General features: G+C 36.4%; 1 protein-coding gene across 4 annotated transcripts in view; it reads left to right on the forward strand.

Annotated features, from left to right (window-relative positions):
• BRIP1 (BRCA1 interacting DNA helicase 1) overlaps positions 1–19,601 on the forward strand; it is a 240,837-nt gene that overhangs the window by 174,378 nt on the left and 46,858 nt on the right. For all 4 annotated transcript variants that reach the window (XM_069078100.1, XM_069078101.1, XM_069078102.1 and 1 more), the window contains one exon: positions 16,449–16,608. In XM_069078100.1, the coding sequence (XP_068934201.1) occupies positions 16,449–16,608 (160 nt within the window). The remainder of the gene's footprint in view (positions 1–16,448; positions 16,609–19,601) is intronic.

Below are 19,601 nucleotides of genomic sequence, written 5' to 3' on the forward strand. Positions count from 1 at the left end.
ACCAATTACAGTGGACTCAATAAAATCAAGCTGTTTACTTCTTATATGTGAAAATGTTATCAGTACTCTTAGGACTCATCATTAGTTGGGTAGTTTGAAAGAAAGTCTTGAGTTGAACTAAGTATGGTGGGGTGATTCTAAAAAATAAAACTAGGTAGGGAGAGGTAAAAAAGAGCAAGTATCTCATACAAATGAGGCATGAAAGGAAGAACTGATAGAAGAAGCAAGTGAGTGTGGAGGGCTGGTATTACTAGAATCTATTTTCATTGAGAATGGGTTAAAGAGGAAACAACATATATGTCTAAAAGGGTCTAAAAGTCTAAATTTATAAAGAAAATAAGAGGGTGAGGTGATAGGATAAGGGAAGGACTTTTAGAAGCATGATCCTTCACCTAGAAGATGGTCATCTATCTGAGAGCCTGAATGGCTTCAGAAAGGACTGAGGACTGGTTGATATGGAGTTTGCTGCCTGACAACTCCAGGAGAAATGCCAGGAGTAGAACAGAGGTCTGTACACAATGTTTGTAGATTTGACCAAGGCCTTTGATATTGTCAATTGTGAGGGCTTATGGAAATTTACGTCAAAATTTGGTTGCCTGGAGAAGTTCATCAGCCTTGTACATCAATTTCATGATGACATGCTTGCCAGGTTCTGGATAACGGACAATGCTCTCGTGCTTTCCCAGTCACCAGTGGAGTGAAACAGGGCTGTGTGCCTGCTCCCATGCTTTTTAGCATTATGTTTTTAGCTGTTTTGTCAAATGCTTTCAATGAGGATGAACATGACATCAAGGTCAGCTACCACATTGTTGGTAATTTCTTTAGCTTGAAAAGGTTACAACCCAAGACTAAAGTGGAGGGAGTGTTGGTGCATGATTTTCTGTTTGGAAATGATTACATACTCAATGCAGCCTCTGAGATGCAACAAAGTATGGCTCAATTCTCTGCTGCTTATGCTAATTTTGACCTAACAGTCAACACCAAGAAAACACAGATTCTCCGTCAACCACCACCACACCATCCATATGTGGAACCACCAGTTATAGCAAATGGAGAAGTTTTGAATGTTGTGGATAAATTCTCTTACCTTGGTAGTATACTTTCCAGAGATGTATACCTTGATAATGACATTGATAGTTCATTGCCAGAGATAGGTCAGAAAGTCAGGAAGACTCCAAAGGAAAGTATGGGAGAGAAGAGTTATTGGACTATCATACTGAAGGTCTACAGAGCTGTTGTGCTTATCTCATTGTTGTATGCCTGTGAAACCTGGACATTTTACCAGCACCATGCCGGGAAACTGAATTACTTCCATTTGAATTGTTTTAGGAAGATTCTAAAGATCACCTTCAGGATAAGATACCAGACTCTGAGGTCCTTACTCTAACTAAACTGTCAAGCATTCAAACTCTGCTTCAAAGAGTGCAGCTCTGATGGGCTGGCCACGTTGTTCAAGTGCAAAATGTACGCTTACCAAAAAGACTATTTCATGGAGGCATACAGGGCAAACATTCACATGGTTGTCAAAAGAAGTGATACAAGGATACTTTTAAGGTCTCTCTTAATAACTTTGGAGTTGATTTGTGACATGGGAGACACTGGCACAGGACCGCTCAGCACAGTCTGCCCACATCAGAGAAGGTGCTGTGCAGTAGGAGCAAAGCAGAATTGAAACAGCTCAGAGGAAACATAGGATGTACAAATTCAGGGAATCCACCCCAAATGTTCACATGGACTATTTGTACCCAACCTGTGGTAGAGCATTCTGAGCTTGTATTGGTCTGATCAGCCACAGTGGAACACACTGAAACTTGATTTTAGCGTATTGATGGCATTTTGATCCTCTTCTAGAAGGAAGGACAATAACCAACCAACTACCAACCAACCAGGTTAACAATGTGGGGGCAGGGGGATGATTAGAGAAGGACTCTTAGAGGGGTAAGTAGATTAAGGTGGAGTGTGGGGGGAGAAAAAGGAAGGGACTATTAGAGGACCAGGTAGGTTAAGGAATAGGAGGACAAGATAGTGGTTAGAAGTAAATTAGAAGTCTGAGGATAGGGTAAATGGGGTGAGAAAGATAGTGAAAAATAGGTTTGAAAAAAAATACACAAATGGTAATTATAATTTTGAATGTGAATGTGATTAATTTATATTAATTAATTAATAAATTAAATTTAATGAATGAATTAATTAATTTATTAATTTTCTAATAGTAGAAATGGATAGCAGAATGGATTAAAGATCTGAATTGAAACCTCTTATTAGATTCTTGTAATACTGTATCAAGATTCTTTTTTTTTGTCTTTATTAATCAAGATTATTATTTTTTTTGATTTGAACTTTCAGGTAGTACAATTCTTATGTTGTTTCTCCTCATTTTGTTCTTCAGATCAGTTGTTTTTCAAATGAGATGTTTCATATTGAACAACAATATGTTGCTTACAAGAAACACAATAAAAAATGAGAGATACACATAGAGATAAAATAAAGGGCTAGAGTAATATTTATTATGCTTCAGCTGATGTGAAAAAAGCAGCTGTAGCAATTATGATCTCAAAGTTAAAACTAAAATAGATTAAATTAAAAAAGATAAACATGGGAACTATGTGTCACCAATGTTGTTCTGTACTGTTTTAGACCATTTGATACAACTATAAGCAGTATAAAATGCTTGAGAATGTACTTGCCAAAATAGACCCACTAAGTGCATGAACATAATTAAAAAACTCTTACATACGAATTCAATCAGATTTAAATAATTGGAGAAATATTAATTGTTCATGGATAGGCAAAGCCAATATAATAAAAATGACATGTTTACCTTACTAATCTATTTATTCAATACCATCCCAATTAAATTGCTAAAAAAAATTATTTTACTGAGTCAGAATGGTTGAACTAGTTCATAGCTACACCACAGTGCACATTAATGGTATAACTTATTTTGTCACACCACTTCCCGCAATATGTAATTTTCTTTTTTCTGTCTTATTAGTCAATCTGATGGGTATGAGGTGGTACCTCAGAATTGTTTTAATTTGTATATTTCTCTAAATATTAATGACTTACAGCATTTTACATGATTATTAATAGCTTTCATTTCTTATTCTGAAAACTTCCTATTCATATTCTTTGACTATCAATTAGAAAATAGTTCTTATTTTTATAAATTTGACTCAGTTCCCTATTTATTTGAGAAATGAAACTTTTGTTTAAAAAAAACTCATAAAAATTTCCCCCAGTTTCTTATTTTCATTCTAATTTACACTGTATTGGTTTTGTTTTTGCAAAAGTTTTTAATTTATGTAATTAAAATGATCTATTTTGCCTCTCTATCTCACTTAGTTATGAACTTTCCTGTTATCCATAGATTTGACAGGTAATTTTTTCTGTGCTTCCCTAGTTTGCTTATATATATCATCCTTTATGTGTGAATCATATACCCACCTTGAGCTTATCTTGGTATATAGTGTGAGATACTGGTCTATGCCTAATTTCTTTCAGAGTCCTTTCCAGTTTTCCCATCAGTTTTTGTCAAATAGTGAGTTCTTGCCCCAAAGGTTTGGATCTTTAAGTTTATCAACTAGATTATCATGCTCATTTACTTCTATATATTGTGTACCTAATCCATTCCATTGATCAACCACTCTTATTTTTTATCCAATATTAGATTGTTTTGATGATTGCCACTTTGTAGTGTAGTTTGAAATCTGGCTCTGCTATGCTACATTACTGCATTTTTTTTGGTTGATCCTCTTGATACTTCTCCTTTTGTTATTCCGGATGAATTTTGTTATTATTTTTTCTAGCTCTATAAAATAATTCATTGGGAATTTTATTGGTATGGCATTGAATAAGTAAATTAATTGAGGTAGTTTTGTCATCTTTATTATATTGGCTTATCTTACCCATGAGCAATTTCTTCACTTGTTTAGATCTGTCATTATTTTGTGAAGAGTGTTTTGTGATTGGATCAATTTAGTTTTTGGGTGTTTCTTGTCAGGTAGGCCAGGAGCTCACATTCTAATAGGTGTAAACAACATACATAGAGTAGTAGTGAAGCTACAATAATGGTGTGCCATTGGACAATTGATTTGTTGACCTGTGTTTTCTATAAGCCTGGGCCGGGACTGGCTAGATAAAGTCAGTTCTCACCAATTAGCAAGGTGGGAACTGGAGGTCTGACTTATAGGATTAGTTGGCAGGAAAATTGCCATATTGCCCTTGTCTGGACCTTTTCAGTGCTTTTATATCTGTTCTGAAGTACAAGAAGCATAACCACACATCCTGGTACAGATATAGTATGCTTTCTTGTAATTTATATTTTGTTCATAAAAATAACTTCAATTAGAATTTCTCTCTCCTCCCTATAGAAATATTGACTCACCTACTTTACTGAAACAGTCTGTAAAGTACTTTTTACCAAAATTAGTACAAAACAGTTTTATTTAAAATATATTCAACACAGGTTCTGATCTTATAGGAGTAAAATCAGAAGTCATAGAACTTTAGGGATACCACCCTAGTAAGTCATTGATTCAATAAGCATTTATTTAGCAGTTAATCCTGTGTGTGCCCAAGCACTTTGCTAAGCACTGGAGATACAAAGAAATGCTACCTTCAGCTTCCCAAAATTTGGATTACCCAGACCTCAAGCTAGTAGTCTTTTTTATTCTTTACCTCTGACCTCTCAATTTTACATAGATTTTTATGTGTCCACTAACAATTTTGGGGGCCCCATTAGTACAAAGCTCTTACATTTAGCTCTGGCTAGTTTGTTCCTTAGAGATCTTGTCCAGGGATTTTTAATCTAGGGCCTGTGAACTGATGTTTTAAAAAAAATTATCTTAATAGCAGTTTCAATATAATTGACTTCCTCTATAATCCTATGTATTTTAATTTATGCATTTAAAAGCATTCTGAGAAATCCATGACACAAAAAAGGTTAAGAACCCCTGATTTTTCCATTTCCTTGAGTAAGTCACGACCCCTATTAGCCTCAGTTTCTTTATCTGTAAAATGGGGGTTGGATGGTGATGACTTTGAAAGGTCCATTTCAGCTCTAAATTTCCAATCCTGTAAACTGTCACATTTTACAGATAGTGACATTTTCACTGTTTTACACAAGGCTGCACAGCTCCAGGCCAGAGTTCTCAGCATAACACTATGAGACCTCTTAATAACTAGAAAGATTTGAATATTAATTTAAAAGCTCATAGCTCTTTTATGGAATAAAAGCATTTTCAGAATAAAATCAAAACATGTTTAAAGGAATACTATATGCAAACATTACTCAATATAAAATTTTTACTTTAAAAATAGATTTTCCAATTTTCTAACCCAAGTTGTCAAAAATGAATGGAGTATTTTCTCTTTTTCCTCTTCACTTCCTTTTGTCCCTTCTGTCTAAATTCTAACATCTTATACTAAAAATCAGTTTTAAATAATTGAATAGGCTAACTGGAACTTAGCTGTCTTGACCTAAGCCCTTTGTTTCAGAGATATAATTAATTGCTTCATCAAAATCAAAGACAATAACGTCTATTATGAGTGATGACTTGTGATAGTAATAAAAATTTCATTTTATTTTATATTTATGTCATAAACTTTCCAAATAATATTGTGCTTTCTTCATTTGGACACATGCTTAACTTATGAATCTGTGAGATTTATAACTATTTTCAGCATGTTCAAGTTGTAAAATGGTCTGGAGTGCAAAAAATTCAATCTGACATCTTTTGTCTTTCCCAAATTGGAAAAATAGTTGTGTATCCTATACATTTATTCAGAAATATATTTGGATTTCACTATTGGGGAAATAGTTGTATATTCTATACATTTATTCAGAAATATATTTGGATTTTACTATAGTTATGAGGAATTTTTTTTGTCTCATGAGAAGAATCGAATACACCCATGAAAGTTGAGGGTGAATGTCAAAAAGTCCATTTTTTGCACACACAAAATAAAACATTCTTTTACTCATGTGAGACTATTTGATATTCTGGGTTCTAGTTGAGGCAATACATACACTCAACAGATCAGCGTTTTTCTTCTGGGTATCTTCAGTGTTCAACTGATTTCCCTGTTGTTTTTTAAACATTCCTAGTTAGAAAACCGGATTTTTCCAACTGGGTGTGGTATTCAGTTTGGAAATTATCAGATCATCATTGAGAAACCTGAGACCTACTCTCCCCAGGTGTTAAGCATGCTACCCTTACAAAATTGTAAGTTCTCACCACCTTAGGGAGTAAGAATCAGAATTGAAATGTGATCTGGGTTTCTGGCAGGGGAGAATAGCATGATACCACTAGATCAATTTCCATTAAGTGTCAATAATTAGGCAGATTTCTAGCATATTTTGTCTGGTTTTACCTACTTCTCCTGGGACTTTTTTGATTGCCTCTTTTATAACTGGCAAGCCAGTACAGAGTTGATCACTTAACTCATTTTAGATGACTTTTTCCCCCCATTTCTAGATCTATGTATAATTTTACTGGTCAAGGGAACAACTCCTGGGAGGAAACTTTCTCCACCCATGCAAATTGTCAGCTGTTTGTAACTAATAGTCTTAAGGGAGGTGGGGCATTGAGAGGTTAAGTGACTTGCCTAGAGTCGTATAGCCAAGTGTGTGTCCCTGTCCAACCCAGGTCTCTCTGGCTATGAGGCCACATCTCTATCCACTGTGTCAAGCTGCTTCTTATTTAGATAGTTACGGTCCAGGGTTGTGCTGGAGCCAGCTCGAACTGAATTGAATCAATTGTCAAACTTATATTATGTGCATTTATACCTTGAATATTGGCAAATACTACAAATTAGGAATTGCCTTGTTTAATTGTCTAGACTTAAGAAAGTAATAGAGAAAATGTTAATAATGCAGATTAAAGTTAAAAGTCTGTCTGGTATACTTCCCCCCCCCCCCCAAAGTGCCAGTTGTTAAATATATTCCAGTGTATCACTGAATATTTGTGATTTTTAAAATTATGTTTCTAACTTTTCATAGCCATTTTCCATGTGAAATATCCTCTGATGTGTTGGAGTTCAGATCTCACCCTACTAAATCAGAGACATCTCCCCACTGGAGAATGGGTTTTGCTGACTGTGCAGAACTTCTTTTTGACCCTTTTGACCCTTCCCACACATTTCCAGCCATTAGAGATTCAGAAACAGTGATTATTCAAAAAGAAGAATCTAGTAGCAAATATATGAACTACTCAGAAGAGAAAAGGCTTTTAGATCAATGTTAGCCCCTTGGGAATCCCTAACGTTTTGTGCTAACAGCAGCACTGATACTGTAATAGTTATTAAAGGGAGCCTAATGATTGACATACTTTTTTTTGTTTGGCTAAGTAGTAGTGAAGTACTTTAATATACTAAGCTAATAAATTTGATAAAATTTGCTTTATGGCATTATCATGAAACTTGTTACTATTAAAAAAAAAGCAGGGTAAAGATGCTGAGGAAGTAAACCATCTTATAAAATTGATTAGTTTCAGTTCTCCAGGGAATTTTTTGGATGTTTTTTAGCACTTACCTGTTTTCATTTTGTAATGGCTGGTCCACATCACATACAGATTTAAAACATGTAGCTAAAACAAAGTCTGACTTTAAACCATAACTGGGAAAATACTGCTTTGTGTAATTTTCCAATTTCTAAAATTTATGATGAAAAATGATCTTTGCTTTTCAGTTCTTATACAGTGTTTGTTTTATGTGCCAGATGTCATTGCATTGTGACTGGGGAGTTTATATAGTGGTTTTCTAACTGGAAACTTGTAAGACTAATGAACCAGATCTATTCTCCTCTATGCAAGTAATAACAAATTAGGAAACTTGTCATCAGTCTTTGCTTTTAGTGGTCTGTAATGGTATCCATGATTTCTATTTGTCTTATGTTTTTATTTAGCACAGTTTCTTTGTGAAGAAAACTTAAATAGTCAGTATCAGGCAATTTAACTTAATAGGTACTAATAAAAAAAAACTTCCTGAATTATCTGAATTAATCTACCTAAGGTTTTTGTTACTTCTTTAAAATTAAATATAGTTTTAAAAGATTCAGATCTGACTTTGAAAAGTACATACTTTACTCATAAATGGAATGGAGATTTCTATCTATACATTAAGTAGACATGATGTTTTCTTTTAATTCTTGAGAAAATAGCTGTTTAAAATCCATTTACTTCCATGGTCTTAAATATATATATTTAATGATGGTGTATAAAATGGTGTTAGTGTCCAACTTTATACATGGCTGTAAGATTGGGACTACCACAGAGGTCACATCCTGCTTTTTGAGCATATTTCGTTAATATCACTCAGCAGTCTTTGTAGAGAAAACTATTCTTTTTAATCTATTTTTACAGTTTGCTTTATTCTTTCTCCCTTCCTTCCTCCCTTCCTCCCTTCCTCCCTTCCTTCCCTTTTAGTTGATACTCAGTAAATAGTGAATTGAATTGTAGTCTTTGACTGTTGATTGCTCACTTTTCCTTGATACTAGCTTCTCTCAAAACCCAACACCACTCTCTCCTGATTCTCCTCCTGTCTATCTGACCACTCCTTCTCTGTTGCCTTGGTTGGATCCTCATCCAGATCATGCCCTCTAACCATAGATGTACCTTAAGGTTCTGTCCTGGGCCCTCTTCTCTTTTCCCTCTACAGTGTTTCACTTGGTGATCTCATTATCTCCCATGGGTTTAATTACCATCTCCATGCAGATGATTCTCAGGTGTGCCACCTTTCCTTCCCCAATCTTTCTGTTGACCTCCAGTCTTGCATGTCCAACTGCCTTTCATCTCAAACTGGATGTCCATTAGACATCTTAAATTCAACATGTCCAAAACAGAATTCATTATCTTTCCTCCTAAACCCTCCTCTACTCATACCTTCCCCATTACTGCAGAGGGCAACACCATCCTTCCAGTCCCTCAGGCTCACAACAAATCCTGGATTCCTTACTATCTCTCACCTCCCCATATCCAAGCTGTTACCAAGACCTGTTGCTTTCACATTTGTAACAGTCTTTTGAAAATGTTCCCTTCTGTTGAAGTTACCATTACCTCACACTTTGATTATTACAATAGGCTGCTGATGGGTTGGCCTATAGTTAACCAGTTCAGCTCTATACTGTCTCTACCTTCAAATCCCTTGTGCCCCCCTGTCCCATTAAAGCTTACATCTTGCCAAAATCTAACCCTAAGTTATTCCTACCATCCTGCTCTTCTGCTTCTATTCATGTAGTACCAAATGGAACTGGAAGAAATCATACCAACCAGCTGATTAAATGTTTATATATTTAATCTAAAGTGAACCCTCACGACAGCAAGGCATTCATTTTACTCCTCCCTAATTGACTGTCTAGCGACCTGTTCTTCACAGAGACTATTCTAACCTTTCTCTTCTCTCATCTCCTCAAGCCTCCTACCTTTCACTTTCCCTCTCAGCTGAGGATCTTATAATTTACTTTACTAAGAAAATAGAGCTAACTCCTTCCCCCCACTCCAGACTCTGCTGTTGACTCTCAGACTTCTTTCTCTACCATTTTCTGGCAAACTTCTTTTTTATTATTATTTTTTATTTTTTTTAAGCAATTGGGGCTAAGTAACTTGCTCAAGGTTACACGGCCAGTTATTTCTGGATGTGGTGCAGAGTATCTGAGCCCAGATTTGATCCTCAGGTCATCCTGACACTAGAGCCAGTGCTCTTACTCACTGAGCCACCTGGCTGCTCCTAAGCAATCGGGGTTAAGTAACTTGCTCAAGGTTACATGGCCAGGTGTTTCTGGGTGGGTGCTAAGTGTCTGAGCCCAGATTCGATCCCCAGGTCATCCCAACACTGGAGCCAGTGCTCTTACTTGCTGTGCTACCTGGCTGCCCTTCTGGAAAACTTCTTACCCTAGAAGTTTGCCTCTGCTTGTGACTTTTCAGTTCCTCTTGGAACTTCCATTTTTAAGGAAGGAAACACCAAAGCTTAGGTACCACCCTACTCTCTACTTTTCACCTTCCTTTTATGTGTTGTCTTCCCTATTAGAATGTAAGTTCCTTGAGAACTGGGATTCTTTTTTACTTCTGTTTGTATTACCAACATTTAGCATAGTACCTGGCACATTTTAAGTGCTTACAAAGGTTTGTTAACTTATTGACATTTGCCATGAGCTCTTTTCTTTGCATCTTGAATGCAGTTTGGCATCCCTTATTGTCTCCTTTATTCCAGACTCTGATTGCTAGGTTATCCTTTCAGTCCTTCTGTATGTACCTTTGATCCCATTCCTCCCATCTTTTGTAGCAAATTGCTCCCCACAATATCCCTCTTTCCAATTTACCCTTATCTTTTTCATTCTTCCTTGCTTCCTACAAATATGTCCATGTCTCCCCTGTATTGAACAAAAAAATCAACCTTGTTAGACCTTACCATTCCCTTAATGTATCTTTTATATCTATTCCTTTTCATAACCAAACCCCTAGAAGAAATTATTTTTACCCATTACCTCTAGTTTCTTTTCCCTTACTCCTCATCTTTTATAAAATGGCTTTTGAGCTCTTCACTCAACTGAAACTACTTCCTGCAAGTTACCAGTGATCTTTTTATTGCCAAATCTGATGGCCTTTTCTCATTCTTCATCCTTTCCTGATCATTGAACACTGTTAACGACCCTCTCCTCCTCATGCTCTCATCTTTGAGTTTTCATGGCACTGCTCTCTTTTTTTCTTTCTCTACCGGTCTGATCACTCTTCCAAAGTCTTTTTTTCTGGTTCATCATCCAAATTATATTCCCTAACTGTGGCTATTTGCCAAAGCTCTGTCTTGATCCCACTTCTCTTTTCTGTCCTGTTCTCTTGACTCATACAGCCACTACCCTCAGTCAAGCTCTTCTTACTTATTGCCTAGAACAGTGCCTGACGCCTCTCCCTTCTCCAATCTACACCACATAGACCTACATAGAGCTGCCCAGTTGATTTTCTTGAAATACAAGTGTGATCATGTCATTTCTCTATTCCTTAAAATTCCATGACTTCTTCCCTTTAGGCTTGAATATAATCACTTCGTTTTTGACCTCTAATGTCCTTCACAACCTGACCCTTTCCTGCCTTCCTAATTTTATATTACCCCTTCTTGCCCTGCCGATCCAGCCAAAATGACTTTCTTGCTTTTCCTTACCCAGAACACTCCATCTTTGTGCTATTTTCACTATCTCATGCCTGTAATGCTCTCCTTCCTTCCCCTCTGCATCTTAGAATCCCTTGTTTTCTTCAATACTCTGCTGAAGTACCACCTTCTACACAAAGCCTTTCCTCTTCTCTCCTGCTACTGTTTCCTTCCACCTCCTCCCCGAAAATTTACCATGTATTTATTGTGTCTATATTCAAATGCTTATTTATTAATATGTTAATATGAATATGTTAAACATCCCATTAACACCTACCATATTCCAGCATTGTGCTAAGCCCTTGTGAAAGACACATGCAAAGCAAATACGAGATAACCTCTAAGATGAAGGCATTCATGATTGGAGGGAGCAGGAAAGGCCTCCTAAGGAAAGAGACACTTGAGCAGAATCTTTAAAGGAAACCAGGAATTCCAGCAGAAGGAATTAAGGAGGGAGTGCATTCACATCGTGGAGGGTAACTAATGCAACCATAGAAAGTGCAGAGGGGAGTAATGAGTGAGTACACTCACTTTTTGGAGGGGACCAGGCGTGAGGAGCTTTAAGTGCCAACAGAAGGTTTATATTTGATTCTGGAACCAATAGGGACCCACTGGAGTTTATTTAATAGGGATGTGACATGGTCGGACCTATACTTTAGAAAAATTCCTTAGGTGACTATGTGGAGGCTGGCAGATAAGAAGCCAGTATAGTAGTCTAGGTGAAAAGTGAGGGAAGCCTGAACTAGTGTGGTGGTTGTGAGAGTGAAGAGAAAGGTAAAGGCTGCTTCCTTATTGTTTTTGTATTCCTAGCACTCAGCACAGTGCCAGGAACATTGTTTGAATGAATGTATGAATGAACATTTAAACCACTAAATAGTGGTTGCCAGCTGATTGATTGAAGAAAAAAGATAATGATTAAGCATAGTCAACAGAAGAAACACTTTAAGTACACACCTAATGTCTAGCAGTGTTGCAAGACTGTAGACTTTGGGATAAACCAGTGTTGTACAAAGGCCAACCTAGTGATCAAATATCAGAGACTTTTTCCAACCAAACACAAAAAGTAATGCTAATAAAAAATAACAAACATACATGTTTTACAGTTTATAAAGTACTTTTTTTCACTATAACCCTGTGAGGTAGTTATAGTGCACAGTGATATAGCAAGCGGCTTCTGCCCCTAAGGACTACAGTTTCAAACTAAATGGCAGCCTTTATGTATATACCTTGTCCTCTTCAGGGACCCCTGCCAGGGCATGAATTGGATGATGAAGGCCAAATAATTTACCCTTAAGATATCTGAGGGAGTGAGAAAACACTGCTAAAAGTGATGAGTTGATTCAACCATTCTGGAGAACAGTTTGAAATTATAAAAGAGAAGTTACTAAACTGTTTATAGCCTTTGAAACCCAGCAACCCCACTTACTAGGTATTGCAGTGAGATCAAAGACAGAGGAAAAGGTCCCATGTATACAAAAATATTTATAGCCATATTTTTTTGTAGAGAACTAGAATAAAGTGATTGCTCATCCTTTGGGGAATGGGTGGACAAACTGTGCTACATAAATACAGTGGAATATAATTGTGTCATAAGAATGAATGAATATGAAAAATTCATAGAAACTTGGGAAGACTTGTAGGAACAAAGGCAAAGTAAACAGAACCAGGAGAACAATTTACAGGATGACTGTAGTAGGGAGTAGGGATAATGGCTGTTTCTGTGATTCCTTTGATGTAGGAAGCTCTCTATACTAAGACTAAACAGCACCTACTCTTCCAGCTTAGAGCCTTAGAGATTTGCAATGAGAGGTTAAGGGAGTTGCCCAGGGTCACATAGCCAGCATGTGTGTTGCAGCAAGCACCCCAGTGTCCCCAGGGTGCCTGCTCACACAGGTTCTTGGATCTGCTTTGATAAAGGAAAGCAACTCAAAATGGGTTAACAAGCTTACTTTAATCAGTCAGACATATATCGTTTACCTTGTTCAGGAGAAAAGGTCAGCACCCTGAACCTCAAAGTATACAGGCATAATTATCAAGACAGAAACATCAAGTAGACAGATTTCCAAACTGTCCAACCATTACATCCATACCCAGTCAACATCTGGGTTTCCACATTCTGGGTTTTTCAAAGCCGGGGGACTCTCAACAACGGCTTCCCAGAATTCAGATCAAATCACAGAATACTTCTCAAAGTGAGTCCCAAAACAAAGCTACACATCAGGGCTTATATAGCCTTCTCCTGGCTCAGAGAATGTAACAACCTTATTGACTCACTGGCCAATCAAGAAGTATCTACTGAAAAAACAAGCCTCCCACCCCAGGCTTCAGGTGCACATTAGCCTAGGGGCAGGGAAGATCTTCAAAATTTACATTCTTATTATACAATGTGTCAGAAGCAGGACTTGAACCCAGGTCTTCCTGGCTTTGAGGCCAGCTCTCTATATGTTATGCTGTTCTGTTTCTCAGATAACAAAACTGATCAATATGGTGACTAATCATGACTTCAGAAGGGGGTTTAAAAGAAAAGGACATGGGATGGCAGCAATAACAAAAAAAGAAAGGGAAAAAATTCTGCTGAAGAGTCCAAAGCTTGTAAAGAGATAAAGAGATGAAATCCTTTTAAGACCAAAAGTAGATTTATCCATGTTAGGCATCTTAACTAAAGTGTTCTAAGTCCATTAAATCTCTGTACTCCCAGAGAAATGCTGTTACATACAGAACTCAAAAATTTATCAATGCAATGGTTAACTAACCAGTTAAATTTTATAGTTTTGTGTGGTTTTCCTAGAAGGAGCTCATCAGGGACAAACTTCCCTAACTCTCTCACCTTATCATCCTATGCAATTTCATCCAAGCTTTCCTCATTTTAATTTTTTATGAGGAGACTTTGGTATTTTCCCAGTGAACTGCAGTACAAAAACAAGAGATCAGGTTCTGGGAAAAGGCTTTTACGTGAAGGATCTGTTCAGGAGATCAAGTAAAAGGCACTCCCTGCCCCTTTGCTCCATTCTGTTTGAACATTGTGCTTCTCAAAAGAAGCTCCTATCACACAGCCAGGGCTACCCAAGTGTGATTGCAGCAATTAAACTTCTCAGGTCTCTTGGATTGGAGATGTTGGGAGACCCAGAAAAGTAGCCTTAGGATAAAATACATAAACAAAGATAGAACTCTTTGCCTTGTCACTGAAGCTAGAGAAATTTAAGCAGCAGACTCAAAAAGTCACTGCTTCCTTTCCCCTCTCCTCCCTTTATAGATTGTGGGTATGAGGACAAAACCTTTTGGGGAAGGGAAAGGGTGATAAAGGATATTGAAGAAATGGCCCCCTTTCACCCTTATCTCCCCCTTTTTTCCTCTAGCCAGGTATTAACAGAAGCTACCTATAGATATGAGTATTTTCTAACCTTAGATTTGTAACTTTTAAAAATGAATATCCTAAGACAATATGTGTAACTTGTTCGAAATCTGAAAAAGATAAATTATATGCATATAGTAGCTTATGTCAGAACAAAACTCATTCTTTTAGGTGCATCAATTGTGTAGCATACATGGCAGTTGTTTTATTGACCAAGGCTGTACTCTAGTTCATATTTTAACCGTTTTTATTTTTGTTATTCAAAACATCCAAAAGTACCTGTAATGTTTTCCTTAAGTTTTTGTTTTTTTTCTCCTGTTATGTACCATGTGAATTATTTCCTTTTCTTCTGATGGATTGCATATTGCCACCCTTGTCCTAATTACCCGTAGTTACTTATGTTTCCTCTTTCCCCTCTACAGATTAAAAAAAAATTTTTTAAATCAATGACAGCATTACTCACCCTGAAACAAAGTCTTCTAAGACTATTGGTGATATAAATCCCTGAACCACAGTGTGCAAACTATAGAATGCTGTGTTAATAATAATAGATAGGGGGCGGCCAGGTGGTGCAGTGAGTAAGAGCGCTGCCCCTGGTGTCGGGAGACCCGGGATCGGTTCCGGCCTCAGATACTTGGCACCCACACAAAAAATAACTGGCCGTGTAACCTTGAGCAAGTTACTTAACCCCAATTGCTTAAAAAAAAATAGAATCAAGTTTATGTCACTTTTCAGTTCCATAATTAATAAGAATTCTGAAGTATTCAAATCTAATTGCTTTTTAAGTGAGAGTAGTAGATTAAGAGGTAATTAGAAATTGATATATTAATTATTTTTGCTTTTAACTATCAAACTTCTGCTTATTCCAGCTCCATAATAGTTTTATTATTTAACAAGGGTTCTTAACCATTTTGTATCATAGACATCTTTGACAACAGTCTGGCAAAGCCTATGAATCTCTTCTCAAAATACATATTTTTAAATGTATAAAACAAAACACTTATGATTACAAAGGCAAGTAATTCTATTGGAATGGAATACCAAACTATATATTTTTAAAACACCAATTGATGGACTCTGAGTTAAGAACCTCTAATTTTAACTCATGTGAAATGAAGTGAGTAGGATTTATTTCACTTTATCAAGGCTCCTAAAAAAGGAGAGAAAGGTGCTTGATATGATCATAACTTTCAAGTACTGAGTATTTGTACCATTTTCCCAGTGTTATTTTTGAGGAATATGTAGACTTTCAGCTTGCAAATTAAAGTATTTCAGGTAGAATATATAGTTTAGGAATGATCACGAGCTTCAGCTTAGGGGTGTTGAAGTGGTATTTGGATTGAGGGTTTAAAGATGGTACAACTCCCAAGCGATATGGAATTCCCCTCCTTTCCTCTTACCTCTCAAAAAAAAGGAAAGGGAAGATCAGGCAAAGGGGGAGGGAGAAAGAGACAGAGACAGTTTTCCAAGCTGAGACAAAGTACTGAAACATTCACTTTCAGTTAAAAGATCTGAGGTAAGCTAATAAGTTAATAAGCAGCTCTCCCATAGAAGGCCAGTGTTCAAATCTTAAGTAGTACTAAAACATAACAGTGAATTTCAAGATCTGATTCTCTGTACTGCTTCTTCGTGTAATCATTTCAGTTCAGCGACCATTTATTAAATACTATGAGGTAAGCACAAGGTACAGAAAGCAGGCAGCTTTTGCCCTAAAGGAGTATATATTCTACTAGAATATTTGCTATTTAAGAAGACCAATGATTACTTAAATTACCTTATCTCCACTAACTGGAGGAAATTTCTTATTTTGCCATTTTGATAGCCTAATTCCTCAAGTTAGATTTTCATTTCTTACATTTCAAATTGTACATGTGCCAGTGGGAAGAAGAGAGCAATTTATTTATTTAGGTATTAAGAAAAAATTTCCATTTTTTTTTTCATTTTCCCTCTTTAGTTATTGGACAAATTAAAAGAACGTTGGATACACACTGGTTTATGGCATAACCTTGAGCTAGTGAAGACAGTCATTACAGAACCACAATGGGGAGAGAAAACTGCATTTGATGAAATGTTACAAGTGTACTACGATGCGATCAAGTGTAAAGGAGACCGAGGTACATGTATTCCTTGACCACTGAATAAATACTGTCATTAATAAAATTTGTGCAGATTTGTGCTGTCAATAACTTTATGTTATTTATTTGAATGTATTATATATGTATTTAAATTTAATCTCTTGGTCCTAGGTGAATGGAATAATTGTTTCAGTTGGCATTGCCTCACACAAATGCTGTCACGTGTATGTTTATAATGCATTTGGGCATTCCCTTATCTTCTTTATTGATCACTTAAGATCTGAGTTCTGATAAAATGATGGACGTCACGTTCATGTTCCATGTAACTTGTTCAAAAACAGAACTGAAGAATGCACTCCCTAAATATAGATAATTCATGTAAACTGGCATAAGTAACCTAATAGTAATATCCTATGAATAACAGAGCATAATGGGAGGTGGTATGGCATAAAGCCTTAACCTTGGATACAGAAAGACCCTAAAAAGGAATTTCTATATTGGGTGTTTCCTATACTTATGAAAACACAGATCTGAAATTCACTCCCATCTTCACCCCAATTCCCCCAAAAAGAAAGAAATAAATATATGTATATGTATAGACACACACATGTATGTGTGTGCATAAATGTATATGTATACACACACTATGACAAAATCTTTAAATGGCTGAGTTCTTTTACATTCTACTTATGTGTTTGGTGTGAGAATTATAGAGAATTAGGGACTGGGTTAAAGCTATTTAAAATTGTTCAAGGGCTGGGCAGCTAGGTGGTACAGTGAGTAGAGTGCTGACGCTGGAGTCAGGAGGACCTGAGTTTGGATCCAGCTTCAGACACTTAACACACACAAACAAAAAAAACCTAGTCGTGTGACCTTGGGCAAGTCACTTAAACCCAATTGCCCTCCAAAAAGCAAAATAAATAAATAAAATAAAATAGTTCAAGGAACTAATGTAGTAAGTAAAAGTATTGATTATAATTTAAATTTTGATTACCAAGTCAGAATTATAATTAGTTCAGGCTTAAGGTTGCTCTTACAGTATTGTTCTATTATGCATGTGATACAAGAGATTTCATGTCTGAATGTGTTCACCATCATGTTGTACTTGTAATTTTTGTTCCAGCTGACTTTCTTTGAAGACTTGATAATTTAATGGATCTTTGATTTCATCAGTATGATATTCCCTCCACTGATACAGATCACAAACTCTTTACACCTACTCATCCCATGTAATTATTATCCATGTTTCACCATAAATCCTCAAAAGAGGGACCATCATATCAAAGGGATGCCTGTCAGTTGGGCAATGGCTGAACAAGCTGTCATATAAATTTTTTTTTTTTTGCTTTTTGGAGGGAAGGCAGGGCAATTGGGGTTATGTGACTTGCCCAAGGTCACATGGCTAGTTTTTTGTGTTAAGTGTCTGAGGCCGGATTTGAACTCAGGTCTTCCTCACTCCAGGGCCAGTGCTCTATTCACTGCGCCACCTAGCTGCCCCTGTCATATATAATTATAATGGAATATTTTCGTGCTATAAGAAATGATAAGCAGGATTATTTCAGAAAAAACTGAAAAGACTTAGATGAACTTAGTGAAGTGAACAGAACCAGGATAATGTTGTATACAGTAATTTATTGTTTGATGAAGAACTTTGAATGACTTAGCTATTCTCAGGAATACAGCGATCCAAGACAATTCCAAAGGACTAATGATGAGACCTCCAGAGAAAGAACTGATATTTGAATACAGACTGAAGCATACTATTTTTCACTTTCTTTCTTTCATTTTTTTCCTTTTTATTTGAGTCTTCTTGTACAGAATGACTAATATGGAAGTGTTTTACATAAAAAAAAATAGAGGTCCTATCAAAGCTCTGGAGATTTTTTCGTCTTGTATTTCATACTGTTTATTTGTTGTCTCTCAGTTTCACTATGTGACTAGCCTACTTCCTCTTCTGACTCTACAATATCCCCAATAATGGGATATGCTACTTTTGTGTAGCATAGTCTTCATTGGTAAAAATTCTGCAGCCTTTTTTCCATTGGCCTTTGCATTACTTGTAATTTTAATTCTTCTTAGATGATGGTGTTTCTTTACTCACAGCCATATATAGCATCTCCATGAGAACATCATTTTGAGAGATAGGCTTTTGTAGAAGCAAGCAATGGTGGCCTAATTTGATATATTGTTACTTTAGTTAATATGTCATAGTTTGAGCAATGAATGTTTTTCATCCTTTTTATTTTTTCCAACATGTATGATCATGCCAATCTCACTATCTCTCTTTTTTTTTTTTTTTTTTTTGGCTTTTTGGAGGGCAATTGGGGTTAAGTGACTTGCCCAAGGTCACATGGCTAGTAAGTGTTAAATGTCTGAGGCCGGATTTGAACTCAGGTCCCCCTGACTCCAGGGCCAGAGCTTTATTCACTGTGACACCTAGCCACCCCCCAATCTCTTTTGCATTACTCTGGATTTCACAAAAAGGGTTTGTGGAATTCTAGGGTTCTATGCAATTGATATATCATCTGTGATTAGGAGTGTTTAGATTTGATGAACTTCTTATTTGAACATGTATCTCCCTTTTTAATACTTCACTCTCTGTCATGGCTCAGTAGGTAAAAGCTATTCTCACATTCTCAACTGTTATAAAGCTTTGTATGACAAAACTGTCAGAGTTTTGTATGATTTTTGCATTCACGTAGGAAGAACTTTTTATAAGAAGAGCCTTTAAGACTTTGTTTTAAACTGAAATCAGTAAACATATTGGGCTTTATATTCTCTCATCTCTCAGTAAATTGAATGATTCTAAAAATATGTTCTACTATGGGAAATTATCTGCAAAAGCCCATCTGTTCTCTTCTCATCTTTTCATAAAACTTTAGAACATTATAACATCCTAAGTGAGATCTATAATCCCACAAGAAAGTTGGCCTAACGCTCCACACAGGAAAAGACCAAGTATGTGAAAAGTACATGTTTTCCGTTCCGTGATATGCAATAGGATAGATGGCCCCACGGAGCTGGTCTATCAG

This window comes from Petaurus breviceps, unplaced genomic scaffold (assembly GCF_028583685.1).
Source record: "Petaurus breviceps papuanus isolate PSGF00001 unplaced genomic scaffold, PetGlider_PUasm1.0 91023, whole genome shotgun sequence".
NCBI classification, from domain to species: Eukaryota; Metazoa; Chordata; class Mammalia; order Diprotodontia; family Petauridae; genus Petaurus; species Petaurus breviceps.